Source organism: Magnolia sinica, chromosome 15, assembly GCF_029962835.1.
Source record: "Magnolia sinica isolate HGM2019 chromosome 15, MsV1, whole genome shotgun sequence".
NCBI lineage: Eukaryota > Viridiplantae > Streptophyta > Magnoliopsida > Magnoliales > Magnoliaceae > Magnolia > Magnolia sinica.
In genome coordinates, this window is record NC_080587.1 from 29393981 (window position 1) to 29408796 (window position 14816).

The following is a 14816-nucleotide window of genomic DNA, read 5'->3' on the forward strand; positions in this document are numbered from 1 at the left end:
GATTGCTATACTACACAGTGTTTATTAATTCGACTCTGACAAATATATATATATATATATAGAAGGAAGAAAATAACTGGATGATTTGAAAAGATCTTCAACTTCATGTTATATTGCATGAATAACTAATAATTCTAAAAGCTAAAGGTGGATTTACCCTGAATTTATTATCTCAGCCAACAGCCCAAATGTGATTCCGAAGAATAGTGGATGATCTTGAATATTTCTTTAATGTCTTTTCTCTTCATCTTCTGTTTCCAAGGAAAGCAATTCTGCAAAATTAGATTGTTCATCTGCAGAGAATCATACATTTTCTTAAAAAGCGGGGGATGTCTCATTACAAAGCATGACAACTAAACATATTACTGGGTTCAGAACTCAAAACCAAATGCATCTAATGTCAAATCTCCTAGACATAACTTGATGCTCTTGATTAAAGCAAAAAGAACAGGAGATCTTCAGAAAGACAAGAAGGGCATTGGACATGAAAGAACAGTGTCGGGTTGGGTCGACTGGAGAACTTGACCAGGACATGACTTTGTATATCTAAATAACATTTTAAGCTATTATAATAATTCAAATACAAATATAACCATGCATAATTTACCATATTACAAATTATGAATAACAGCAAAATGCTTTCACCTCCAAAAGGAATTTCAAGAATAACCCTTTAAATTTTCCCATTTAAATTGGTTATCGAGTACTTATGGTGATCCAAAATTCGACTGAGTTAGACTGACATGGCAAGTTTTAGAACTATGTTGGCTGATAGAATAAAATTTTATTAATCACCTTAATTACAGAGTTCATGAAGCTAAGTAATACCCTTGCAATTGAAAGTTGAAAAAAAATAATTAAAAAAATCATACAAGATAGCTATCTATAGAAATATGCATAATACATGTTAGTTGGGCAATTGGACTCAGCCACAATTCAAAGTGGAACCTGCACAACTAATTTAGAAAATATAAAAACAGTATAAGAATCAACTCAACTTACCTCTGATTCTAAAATCTGTATTTCCTGAATCTGACAGAGCAAGACCAACAACAATTTTCTCGGGTGTAGACAAATGCAATTGCTTGGAGAGACCTTCTAGAAATCCTTCACTCATCACTTTACTTCTCAGTGCTTCACAGAAAACTGTGGCGAAATTTGGTCTACCCAAAAAGTATCTAAAGATAGCTGATAGAAGATCTGGCTTTGACTGAAAGTCTTCGCTCTGAAATTTCACTTGATCTAAGCAGGCTTGGAGCAGTACAATGCTTCCCTCAGTCCCATATTCAACAAACTGCACAGCACAAACAGATTGTTTTACAACTACAGGTCTAGGAAAGAAATAAGATAGGGAACAGGGCTACTTGATGCTCAAGGGAAAATATGTAATAAGAACATTCATATACATTCCCAGTCTGTTATAAAGAACTTACAATATCCAAAATGCTGACTGCAGCAGGTTGAGTTCGGAATTTGGAATACCAGTCATTGTAGGTGCTCATGAGTCGCCTACTCACAATAAAATCACTGCAAAATAAAATATTCTTATAAAAGAAATAGCAGATCTGAATGCAATGTAGTTTCCACGAGTACGAATTAGCCATGCAACCCATATAAATATACAATTTTGTATTGAGTGAAAGCATTGCCAAACGCATCAGTGTATAATTCCAGTATGCAATGGGTGTGGGCATCAATCATGCCTGTGATCTGATTTTGATTCGATAGTCCGCATCTAGTGTTGAATCATTCTTCACAATGCTAAGACTGCCAGCGAAGAGCATTCTTAGGGGTATACACTTGGCCAGTTTTGCTAAGAAAACCTTCAATCCTCTTTGAAAATCACATTCGAGAACCTCAATTGAGAAAGTTTCAAGAATGAAACTTAACCATGGTGCATTCATGCAGAACTTGAGTGCTGAGATGTACAACTATCAGACTCTAAATAGTGATAATGACAGAAAAAAGAAAGGAAAAATAAAAGATAAAAGAGTTGACATCATGCTTAGTGAGTGTATCATGGATTTGGACTCGCATTAATTTCATCATTGAAATGGCAACAAAGTGTCAACCACAAATTTCAGATGTAGACACATTTCATCAAGCACTTATGTGCTGACATCGAACCAAAAGTCCAAAACCATATATCAGTAAAGAAATCATAGTTATCTGTGGATACAACCAAAAACAAGAAGCATGACAGTTTCAAGCTTGTCAGATAATGATAAACAAAGATGATGAGAATAAGAATAAGAACAAGCCAATTACCTGCTGAATACGAGCTCTTTTTTGAAATATTTGATCTTTGTATACAGAAACTGACTGAGAAAAATGCTCTACCCTCTCCAATATTACCTGGACATGTTGCATTCCCTAGCATTAGGAAGTGTGAGCCGTAGGTGTAACCAACCCTCAATTAAGGATATGGCAAAAAGAATAATAGAAAAAGAGCTCCAATATAAAGATCTGTCATTTAAGCAGTTTACTTTGAGTGTATGTAAGCCACATGTACAATTTCTTTATGCTTGTGTATCAAGCATCACACACAATTGGAGTATCAAAAATCCCCTTCGGGTGAAGATTCACCATGATTCTTCTAAATGATAAACTAACATCTAAATCTCAGCAAATCAGAAGATACTAAATCTCAAAATGTATTTCAAATGCATGATATTACATAAATCAAAGATAAATCTCTAAAATCTAAATACATAAACCCTAATCGCTGATATTGTAATGCAGATTTCGCAGCAGAGAACAAGGTTTTTCTCTCAGATCGAATACCAAACCCTAATCGCTGATATTGCAATGCAGAAACTGCTTAAATCCAGCAAATGAGCTAGAAACGACATGGTTTTCCACTTCCTGAGCAAGATTTCTGTAAAAAAAAAAAACTCCTCAGATCGAACCAAAAAACGCGGAAATTGGATTTTAAATGGCCAATTGGGGAAAACGCACGAAAATGAGAGATTTCTGCCCCGATTTCTGATTTTCGAGAGGATTTCAATTGAGAAATCAATAGAAAAAGAGAGAGAGAGAGAGAGAGAGAGAGAGAGAGAGAGAGAACGAGTACCTGAAATCGGCGAGGAGATTGCTTGTGTGGAGGACAGAATCGACGTTTCTAAGTATTGTAAAGGATCGAATTGCAGAAGTTAAACGTGATTTCGATTTGTTTTCCTTTCAGAGCTTGGGGATTTTGACAGATAGAATTGCGGAAGTAAAATGCGATTTCGCTCTATTTTCCTTTCGGAGCTTAGGGATTTTAAGAGAGAGCTCTGCTTCGAGCTTCCAAGTTTCAAAATGAATAAAAGCCATGGAGATAATAGATTGGATCCGTATGAAACGGAACATGGTATACTTACTCATCTCTTTACGGTACACGTGGCTGGCAAGGTGGAAATCGAATCCGTTCATTTGCAGGGCCCAAAATGAGATTTGGATCTATTTCATTTTGGGTTCCTGCACTAAAATTAATTCTTAATTTTATCAATTTTATGAAAATTCTCAAAAAGAAAAAAAATCAAGATTCTTTTTTTTTTTAATTTCTAAATTTTTTCAAGATTATAAATTTGTTGAAATTTATTAAATAAAATAAAATTCTTGATTTTTTCAAAATTATCAACAACAAAAAAAATAAATCTTAATAGTTTTAGAAATTCTTAATTTTTTTCAGAATTTTCAATTATTTGAAAATTTTCAATTTTTTAAAATTTTCAAATTTTTTTTAAGATTCTCAAATTTAAAATTCTTATTTTTTTTTTCAAAGATTTCAAAAATTTTCAAAATTCTTAATTTTTAAAAAATTCTCAATTTTTTAAAAAAATTCATACTTTTTCATAATTATCATTTTTTTATTCTTAATTTTTCAAAAAAAATATTAATTCTTAATTTTTTAAAAGTTCTCAAAAATTTTTAAAATTCTTAGTTCTTAGAAAATTCAAAATTCAAATGTTTTTCAAAACTCTTAATTTTTTTTTCAAAATTCTCGATTTTTTCACAATTGTCTCAAATTTTTTTTTCAAAATTCTCAATTTTTCCACAATTGTCAAAATTTTTAAAAATTATTAATTCTTTCGAGATTCTCATGGACGGGGTGTTTTAAGGAAATCCGATCCATCCACAAGTGGGACCACCGTGTAGACTTTTGGCCTTAGTTCCTCACCAACCGAGGTAAAAGGGCAAACTTTTGGCCTCAGTTTTCAACAACCAAGGCAAAAGGGTAGACTTTTGGCCTCAGTTTCTCACCACTGAGGCAAAATGGCATACTTTTGGCCTCAGTTGCTCACTAACCGAGGCAAAAGGGTAAACTTTTGGCCTTAGTTTCTAACCAACCGAGGCAAAAGGGCAGACTTTTGGCCTTAGTTTTCAACAACCGAGATAAGAGGGTAAACTTTTGGCCTCAGTTTCTCACCAACTAAGGCAAAAGGGTAGACTTTTGGCCTCAGTTTCTCACCAATCGAGGCAAAAGGGCAGACTTTTAGCCTCAGTTTTCAACAACCGAGGCAAAAGGGCAAACTTTTAGCTTTAGTTGCTCACCAACCGAGGCAAAAGGACAAACTTTTGGCCTCAGTTTCTCACCAACCGAGGCAAAATGGTAGACTTTTAGCCTCAGTTTCTCATCAACCGAGGCAAAAAGTAAATTTTTAACCTCAGTTCCTTTACAACTGAGGCTAAAATCCATATTTAACCTCATTTTTTTGAACTGAGGCTAAAAAATTTAGGCTAAAGGCCTACTTTCTTGTAGTGCCATCCAATCTCGACCCCACCTTCCATCTCAACCGTCCATTCCTGCCAAGATGTGTGAGATCCTGCACATCCAAGGTGGCCAGTGCGGCAACCAAATCAAAGCCAAGTTATTAGAAGTCATCTGCGCCGAGCAGGGCATTGAACTGACCGAACGCCATTATGGCAACTCGGATATGTAGCTTGAGCACATCAATGTCTACTACAACGAGCCCGACCACGGTTGTTTCTGGAGCTCGGTACAATGGATAACATCTGATCAGGTCCTTATGGCCAGATCTTTTGCCCCGATAATTTCATCTTTGGGCAGTCCGGTGTAGGGAACAACTGGGCGAATGTCACTGTTCATTAGTTGAGGTATGCTTTTACTTTGTAGATCGAATTGTCTGAGGTTCGTGTGGTTCTTGACCTTGAAATTTGTATTTTTTTTCTGTGACAAATATACAAGGAATAGATTATCGATTGGTAAAATGGGAGACTTCATATCATTGACACTCTCTTTATTCATTTGCTAGCCTTTTTTTTATCATGTCTTCATGTTTCTCTATTTGTTTTTTCTTAACTCTCTTAGTATTGGGAAAAAAATGCATACGAGTTGTTTGTTAAAATGTCAAAGAGATGTGATTTTGAGGAGACTGGCATGCTTTTAGTTTGGTTCGACTCTCTTTCTCTGACCTCTTGAAATGCGGAAAAACCAATGGATGATGATCTATCTTGGTTTAATGGTTTGAGTCATGAAACCAATGAATGATGTTTAGGAACACATAAACCTCCAGAAAGCATTGTTGGAGCTTGAGGAAACAAACCTTCATAATTGAATTGAGCTTTAACATCTAGATGATGCCATTTCCAAGCAACATGTGTGCAATGCTAGTTTTCCTTACTAAAGAGATGTATAAATATGTTTTTCCTTCCTCATATTTTAGATAATCTTGTTATTGTTTATCATGGTTAAAGCCATTCACATTCTTCACCCCTTCGGCTAAAGACTTGTGAAATTTCTTACATGCTTGCTTGAAAGTTTTAATTCTCTGCAGTTCTCTTGAGGATATGGAATTTCTTATTTTGGTTATGCTAAACTAGCATTTGCTAAAAGCTTGGAAATTACAAATGTGAAGAACATTATGTTGGCAAATGTGCAATCTAGGAGTATGGATAGTTTTATGATGGATATTTGAATAAATTACAATCAATTCACAATCCTTTTGTTAACCACATCTTGAAAGGACTTATGGAGGATTTAAATGTAAATTGCTATAACCACTTGTAAGTCCAGGCTTTTAGTATCTTGTTTTTTTAAGTATTTTGCTGCAACTGTGTATGCAAGATTAAAGATGTGGATTTAGTTTTCTGCTGCGTCAAGATTGAGATTTGGAAAATAAGGTCCATATTCAATTTTATATTGATTGCAATTCAAACTAGGTATCTGATGGCGTGATGATGTATATCATCTCTACACCATGACATGCCACCCCCCCCCCCTAAAAAAAAAAAAAGGCACCTTATGTTACTATGCTACTTGCTATGTGAAACATCCTTCAATGTTGCACAATAAGCTGATTCTGTGAAATGAAATTGACTAAAAAATATGTGTTAAGTGATACCGTCTTTAGATTGGAACTTGCTTGAAGCATCCTTTTATTGTTGTTGAACTATATAAACTGAAACTCAGAGACACAACATGCACCCTTGTAACGTCTCAGAAAAATCCGTACAAGGACCCGACTACCACCTCAGGCAGAAATCACCCAGGACCAAAACCTTTAGAAATTAGGTTAATATTAGCAAGTGCTAAACTAGAGTACTTATGAAATTAGCACTAATCCCTTTAAATATGATCTGCAAGACCCAAACCATGCAGAATCATTGACGCTACATTACCCTGAAATCTAGAATCCATCCCTAAACCTGGTTGCTCTCGAGAGCACACCGAAACTCCGTATCGAACCTGGACTGCACGTCGAAAGTTCGATAACCGTAAAACTATATGGCTATGACTGCATTACTAGACTTGACAACTCCTCAGAAATTAAGTCTTAATTGTGTCTAGAAATGCACAACTTGAGCCCGGAGCAAAGTGTGTGAGAAACGTGAATATCTTTTAGAAATAAAATTTGAATTTAAGTAAACTGAGTCGTGTCGCTTACGGGCTAAATATAAGGATTCAGACCGTCAGAATCTGACCCAAATACACCCTCGGATCAGGAAAAATTTCCCATACATGGCAATGTACTTGTGGCCCTGATCGAGTGACGGTGACCGTTGAACTGAAACTGGTCTACCACGGTCGATCTGTAAACCCGATTGGAGCGAAAACTTAGCCTGACCTAGATCCAATGTCAGGGAGTTTAAGTCCGATTGCATGCAGAAAAGGGGGCTCCAGAAGTGCTCCGTTAGATCGGAACAGCCGATCTTTGGACATAACCTAAGTATACCATGGCCCTGGGGCCATTCCCATAGTTTTGGGCCTATGTAAGGGCCTTCAAACCCTCTCTCTCATATTCCATACGAATTTTAAACCCTAAGAAAGAGAGGAGAGGAAAAGGAAAGGAAAGAGAGAGAAAGAGAGAGAGAGAGAGAGAGTTAGAGATTCATCCTAGGATTTGATCCCGTTGCTCCACACACTTAGCCACCTTATCTGTATCACAAATCTGGCATTTTCGACAACATACTTGGGTAAGAAAACCTAACCTTAATTTGTTTTAGGATTTCAAATAGTGTAAAGCATGAAATAGCTAACCTATTTCATACTGTAGGTTGCCGTTGTGCCGTAGACAAAGACTCGGTATACAAACTGAGTTCGATACTTGTTTATCGGCGTAAGTGCGGATTATAAACGTTTAGGTTATGGTTTTCAAGGCTTTCAATGTCGGTTAATGATTTATTACTGACGTGGGTGCTATTTCACATGCCAACTGCGATGTTTGTTTCACATTTCAGATATATATGAACTATATTGAGTTTAGTGTATTCCATGTATTTGTAGAAAGGATCGTATATATATGGAATTTGAAAGTGTGTTTGCCATGATTAATTGTCATGTGTTTATACTAGTTGTATGTGTAACAACTCCTTGGTGAAAGGATTTGCCCCAATACATGTTATGGCTAACATAAGTCGTGTATGTTAAAAAGTGTAGTCTAAGTTTTTATAAAAATGTCCGAATGAACTAGTAGTTAGTAAATTGTACTTTATATGATTGTTGAGATATGATTCTCAACTACCTTATTATGTGTATGATTTCCTCCATGTATTTATACTATAGTGTCTGTTTAGGTATGGAATGTATATCCGTGAATTCATGTTTAAGTTGTATTTCCTAATATACTCAAATGATTGTATGAATTGAATTATTGATTCATTGCTGCCTTGATTTTCTCATATGATTATCTGCTGAAGTTGAATGCGCTTGGGACTATGATATAGTCCAGGTATTCGGTAACAGGCCCTGATTTGATGGCTGAGGTTGTTTTTACCCCACAGGACGTGTTCGATGAGTCCGAGCCGTACTCCGGTTGTCGACAGTGGTTAGGCCACACGGAGTGCTCGTGCACTTCATGTCGATCAATTCGATGTGCACTCGTACCAGTCGAGCTCGTCAAGTAACTCGATTGACCTGATGTATGTTCACCATGTATGGATGCTACTGCTTGAATCTAAGGTACCAAACTCACTAGTGAAAACCCGTTAAATCATGGTACCTCGATCCGTTAAGACTCATGAGCTGGGCATGGTGGTATGGGACACCGTGGTCGAGCTGTCGACCTACGCTAGGGCGACAAGCCTCCCCGTAGTATTCAGTGAGTATCACAGCCTCGTGAGCCAAATACGGTGGTATGAGACACTGTATTCGAGCTGTTGGCCTATACTGATAAGGTGATGAGCCCTTTGTAGTGACCTCGAGCATACTCTAAAACCACGTAGAGGCGACGAGCCTTTACGAGCAACAAGAGTACATACTAGGCCTGCACTAATAAGGTGACGAGCCCTTTGCAGTGACCTAGAGCCATAACATCATATGAGATTTACTAGGACTAACGACACTAGAATGGATCATCGTTCTGAATTGATATAAGGGAGGTACCTTAGCTTCCCAATCTTGCTGTATGAAAAAGCTTTAATAAGAACTCGGTAATCACGTTCATGCACCGCATTATGTGTGCGTTTGGCATAGCAGGTCAAGCACTGAGGAAGGGTTGCATGCCGCGATCGTGAGATGAAGTCGCTGAGAGAGAGTAAGCGAGGGCATGCATCATTATTTCATTCCATTCTTGCATTAATCAGAGTATATAGGGATGTTTGATTGTGCTGCTTTATCATTACTGCTTAACTGAATTGATAACATGTTAACCTTTGCTTTATAGCTCCACTGAGTTGATCACTCACTCCCACATTATGGGATGGTATTTTAAACACCAACCAGACTCTGTTGTAGTTTCAGGTGATGGCGCAGCCTGCGAGGCAGAGCTAGACTTTGAGGATGATGAGGAGGCATTCTCATACATGCAGCATTCAGGCGGGTTTACGTAGACCGTTCTGAATCAACGGGGCTTCAGGGCTGATACTTTGTAGTGGACCACCACATTTTGACATTTTGTATTTTGAAATAATACTTGTAACTATTCGACCTGGTAACATGATCATACTTGGGAGACTCACAATCACTTACATATTTTATATACTTATCACAGTCTTCCGCTTGCATAATGTAACTGTCTTTGGAGTATGATATGTTGTTTTGGTATAATCTCATTCATGTTAAATGCACTAATACGGATAACATTTAATCATCATTATCCATGTTGCATAAGTGATCCGTTGGAACTCAGGAGTTAGGCTGATGCTCGACCCCCGATTTTCAGGGCATTATAAGTTGGTATCAGAGCATGATTTGTATTAAACCGGACCGGGGTTATGGTCACACGACATGCGCTGACGCATTTAGACCTAGGTGGGTTCGAGAAAAATGTAGAGACAAGCTTAGGTTTCCTAGTTTCGCCAATTGGCAAAATTTACCGAAAACGATCGCTGAGATCGGGTCTGTACACATCCGTGATCGCTTGAGATGACCTTGGATCAACCCTAGACCGTCAATTGACGGGTTTATACCACGATTTACCCCATCCCAGCCTTTAACAATCGATAAATGCGAATGTACATCAGAAAGTACTCGAAATGACCCGAAACGACTCAAGAGGGAGTCAAGGGCCAAATGAGACACCTCAAGGGGGACCCAGGATGGGGCCCACATGTTTTTAGGGTCCAGGGGGCAGGAGGACCTCGCCCCACCGGCGAGCCATCGCCAGTTTATCCAGTGGTCTGCGAGGGCCTCGCCGATTCCACGAGGCCTCGCCACCTGGCCGGGCGGGCCGGTTCGAGTCGACGCTTCTAAGGTGTTGTGTGGCCCACTGATGCATGTTGGGTTGGTTTAAACCCCTCCCAATACTTTCCCTCTTCATAACCTACCCCTCCAAGCTCTCCTTTTTTTTCAAAAATTCTTGTTTCTCTCTCAAATCTCCCATCCATCCACCCATTTCCCATTTTTCTTCAATACACACACCCCTCCATCGTTTTCCATCAAAGCCCTCTCCTATCTATCTCTTTTCCTTCGATTTGAGTGCACAAATCTCTCATTTGTGTCTCATATAACTCTAAGTCCAGCAACTCATCTTATTCCCCACATATCATTCCAACTCCAATGGCTCTATTCGAGCTTGTGATGACCTTTTTCTCGATTTCCACCATTCTCTCTATCATGGGAAAGAAAAGGGCTCCTGTGGATGAAGCCGGGCCTAGTCGCCCTACTCGTTCAAGGAGGCCAAGAGGCGCCACCGCAAGTGCAAGCGTCAATCGAGAGATAAGGACCAAGCGGGAGCTTAATCCCAGGGCTCCCCTCGAAAGGATCCTTCTGATGGATATGTCTCATGAAAGATTTCATGGTCGCAGGGTCCTTTTTGAAGCTCATGTAGATGAGAGACTCTTTGGGCAATATCTGGTGATGGACCACCTGGTCGAGGTCGTGTGGGGTCCCATATTCGAGGGTGAGTACCACGCAAATGTGGGCACAGTTCGAGCCTTCTACGCCCACATTCGAGAGCCTATGCTGGAGCCCTTACAGTTCAAGATCCCAGTCGGTAGAGATCGGGAGGCCACAATTGATACTGGCTTGATAGCCCGACTCATGAGAATGCCGCTTGGCGAGACCCATGCAAGCAAGAAGAATTTGAGGACACGTGAAAGGGATCGCCGCACGCGATTCCTTTGTGGACAACTGGCCCATTGGAATCTAAACATCAGCCTCCTAGCAACCAATATGACTGACGACTTCCGCCTGCTCCACCACATCTTCACGTATAACGTGTACCCCAGGTGGAGCAACCGCAGCGAGTGCACCCGTCTGATGATAGATTTTCTATACCAAGTGGGGCAGGGAGAGAAGTTGTGGTGCCTACGCATATTCTGCGACAGATAGTTCTTACCGCACGCTCCACTAAAGCGTCCGATTCGCTCCCATTTGGCCGACTCATATGCAAGATTACACGTGAGTTTGGCTATAGACTTGGGGCGGAAATGCCGATGCTCGACCCCCGATTTTCAGGGTGTTACAATCCTGCATGACATGTTGTTCCAACAACTCTAGTTCCATGGTGTGCCATGCCTTACATGAAATCCGAAACATATACATGCTATTGTTGTAATCCCAATAAGAACCCTGGTCAATGTTAGAGCGATGCACAAGCCCATAGACATTACTTAATTATTGTATATGTGGCATGATAAAATATAAATTAAACTAACCAAATTATATATGCTAGTTTAGATGTATTATGAATCTAAAAAGTATGCATATTTAAATTATTCGACTATTAGCTTTGGTGGACACTTAAGCTGTTTGGATACCACCAAATAAGTTACTTTTTCTACTTATAGCAGTAGATAAGTAACTTACTTGAGATAAGTAAGTTTGGTTTATGATTAATTGTAAGTAGCTTTCTTATTTTTAATTAATCACTTTAGTTTAATCAATACAAATCAAGATAAGCTACTTAAGGCATAAAGCATAAATAGCATAAGTAACTTTATGATTCAAACACTCCTTTATTGGACAATTAAAAATGAAAACATTTAATGGTCTTATTCCAAGAAACAAGTGCCTATGAATTAGCGACTAAATTGTTCAACTATTCTAATTTTTGGATCGTAGCTTATTTAATGTAATTTTCACAATCTAAATAGTGTAAAATGAATTAATATATGCCAAGATTTCACTTTCAAGTGCATGTGTATCAACCATCATACGTAGCCAAAGTATTAAATAACTCCCCTCCCATCACTCTCCCCCTCTACGTGTGTTGATCGTGCCAAAGTATTAAATAACTCGTTTTGAATTTCTTTCGAGAGTCTTTTTAAAGCGAATTCTCAAGAGTCAGTTTTTAAAATTTGAAAAGCGAATAGGTTGTGACTCCAACACCTTGCTATCCTTGATAACTGGACTCTATGTGACTTACCATGATGTATGCGTTTTACTCAGTGTACTCATCTTTTTGCAGTTCATATCTTATTTCTGTGAGGGAACAACTTCCCTATATTTTGTTTTAATCGAATGTCATGATTGTGATCTTAATTACCTTTTTCTTATTCATATTTTCATTGTTGGATTAACCATAGTTCTGATGCATGTGTTTCTTATATATAGTTTTTTAGCGAAATCTTTGTACTCGTATGTTCTAGTGTATAAATTATTTAGAGATCTTCTCTATGTATCTGAAATTTTGTCACTATTCATTAATGCAGGTTCATCTTGGGATGAACTCAAGCACACAACAAGGCAATTCGTTGGGTTCTTGGTATGTAAAATATTATTCATCAATAATTTCAATGTACTTGTTGTAGGTTAACTTTTGTGTAATGTAACAGAATTTCTGCCTTCATTTAACTATCTATAAGCAACAACAAGTTGTCCTACTAAGCACATTCTAACCATGTGAAACAATATGTCCATACATCACAGTAAATGTTTAGGATGGGATGCTCACCGTTAGTTGTGTAGGGGCCCACCATGATTATTATATGCCATCCAACCATTTATATTACTCTTTGCACCAATATGAAGGTACATTTTAAAAATCATGCTACATATAGAAACTTAGATGGGCCACACCAAGGGAACAAATTTTACACTGTTTTTAATGTAAGGCCCACCTGAGTTTTAGATCATTGTAATTTTTGGGATCAAGGCTTAACATTGGGTGGGGCACCTGATGGATGGGATGGATTTCATCCATTTGAAGTCATCCATCCATGTCAGCAAATCATAGACTAACTTTTGGATTTGCTTTTTGGGCACATGCGGTCTTCGTATTGCCAACGGATTTGACCGCCATACATGCTCTCATTAGAGCCCATGTGTTTAGATGGTCTAATGATCTGAACTGTCCATCTTCTTCATACGGGAGAAAAAATGCATAGTAAGAATTATTCTAACCATCAATTCATATATTAATGTCATGAATTGTTTCGATGGATCAAATGTAACTGTAAAAGTCGAATATCATCCTACAATTTTAAGGCCAAATATTACACTATAAATCACCTACTGTATCTATTATAAGATGGATGGTTCTAATAATCGGATGATGGCAATCATATTGCCCATTTGGGTGACACACACTATCTATTGTAAGTCGCCATTTACAAAAATTCGAGAAATGGAGCCCAAATTGCCTCTTTGGAGGTGCATGCTTCCTTCTCAAGTACAAATGAATGATAGTAATAGATGTCGTTTGCGTTGTGTGCTGCACACCACTGACCTCCATGGTGGTTGACGTGGAAAACTGTTGTGGGGCCACCATAATGTATGTGTTATATCGACACCATCCATCCATTGATCATTTTAGAGTATGAGACAAAAAATGAGGCATATCCCGATCACAAGTGGACCATGCCACATAAAGCACTGGGACGATGAGGTATGTCGTTGAAAACTTCTTGAGGGCTAGAGAAGCTTTGGATCGAGCTGATATTTGTATTTTCCCTTCATACTTGGTTGAAATGATGTGTGGACAAATAGGCTAGAGATAGCTATATTGGCTAAGCTAGGAGTGGACCACATGATTTGTTTTAATGTATTTGGAAAATTTTCAACTTATTGTTGTAAATATTATGTCTTTTATTGTAAAGTCGTATAATATTTGTTTAATATTAATTTTTAATTGTACTGCAAGATTCTTTGGGTTTCAAATATTAAATAAAATACAGATTCCAATAAATAAAAAAATTTATTGACTTTTACTAGTGGTTGCACAGCTTTTATGGGCCCTTCGTAAATAAGGAAGTGTTCAAATCCATTCCAAAATAAGGAAAAATACCATTCCCAAAATTAAGAAGGGTTTAAAACAGTTTCAAAATTGTTGTTTCTAAAATTTACGACAGTTTTCAACAATTGCTAATTTTTTACTTGCAACGGTTTTTAACCGTTGCTAATTTTTTACTTGTGAGGTTTTCAACTATTGTTAATTTTTTGTGACACTCTAAATGGTTTAGGAACTGTTTTCAGCTATTCCTAAATAGAGCTTTTAGTGTAGTGGATGCTTATTCAGCTAGCTTTTGGACAAAACCCACGAGTAGGGTGAAACCCACATGAAATCAATAACTAATCACTGCGAAAGTACAACAAGTATATGCTTAAGTGACAACTCATACAAAACTGGATATTTATACAATGCACCAGTCTTTCTAAATAGTCGACCAAGAACCCAATAATACTCACGTGCCATAAAATGAATGATTAACCCAACCGTTATTAGTCCAATTACAAACAACCATTTTAAAAAAGTTCAAAAGTCACTATGAGAGCTCGTCACCCAGCATAGGCCGATAACTCGGGCATAGTGTCCCATATCACCATCCCCGACTCATGAGATTCCAACAACTAGGATGTTTAATAGTAACCTCTTCACCTAGTGTCATTCATAGTTCAACAAGTGGACCTTACCATCACAAGGTTATATGAAAATAGTCAATCAAAGTCACATAGGACAAATAGTCCATCAAAGCCACATAGGGTCAATACT

At 37.9% G+C, this 14816-nt stretch overlaps 1 protein-coding gene and 1 long non-coding RNA gene across 4 annotated transcripts; one reads left to right on the forward strand and one right to left on the reverse strand.

Annotated features, from left to right (window-relative positions):
- Positions 1-156: 156 nt before the first annotated feature.
- On the reverse strand, positions 157-3289 carry LOC131227167 (uncharacterized). Of its 3 annotated transcripts, none has more exons than XM_058222903.1 (5): positions 3074-3289; positions 2269-2355; positions 1434-1509; positions 1003-1294; positions 157-293 (listed from the first exon to the last, which is right to left on the reverse strand). In XM_058222903.1, the coding sequence occupies exons 3-5, from the start codon at positions 1500-1502 to the stop codon at positions 229-231; spliced, it is 426 nt and encodes a 141-aa protein (XP_058078886.1). In that variant the 5' UTR covers positions 1503-1509; positions 2269-2355; positions 3074-3289; the 3' UTR covers positions 157-228. The 3 variants fall into 3 exon arrangements, with proteins under 3 accessions (XP_058078886.1, XP_058078885.1, XP_058078887.1); XM_058222902.1 differs by having other exon boundaries at positions 1434-1527; XM_058222904.1 differs by having other exon boundaries at positions 190-251; positions 1434-1527.
- A 1467-nt stretch (positions 3290-4756) lies between these two features.
- LOC131227916 (uncharacterized) lies at positions 4757-12641 on the forward strand. The gene is made up of 2 exons (XR_009162603.1): positions 4757-5100; positions 12538-12641. It is a non-coding gene; the product is annotated as an uncharacterized LOC131227916 (long non-coding RNA).
- The last annotated feature ends 2175 nt before the right edge of the window (positions 12642-14816 follow it).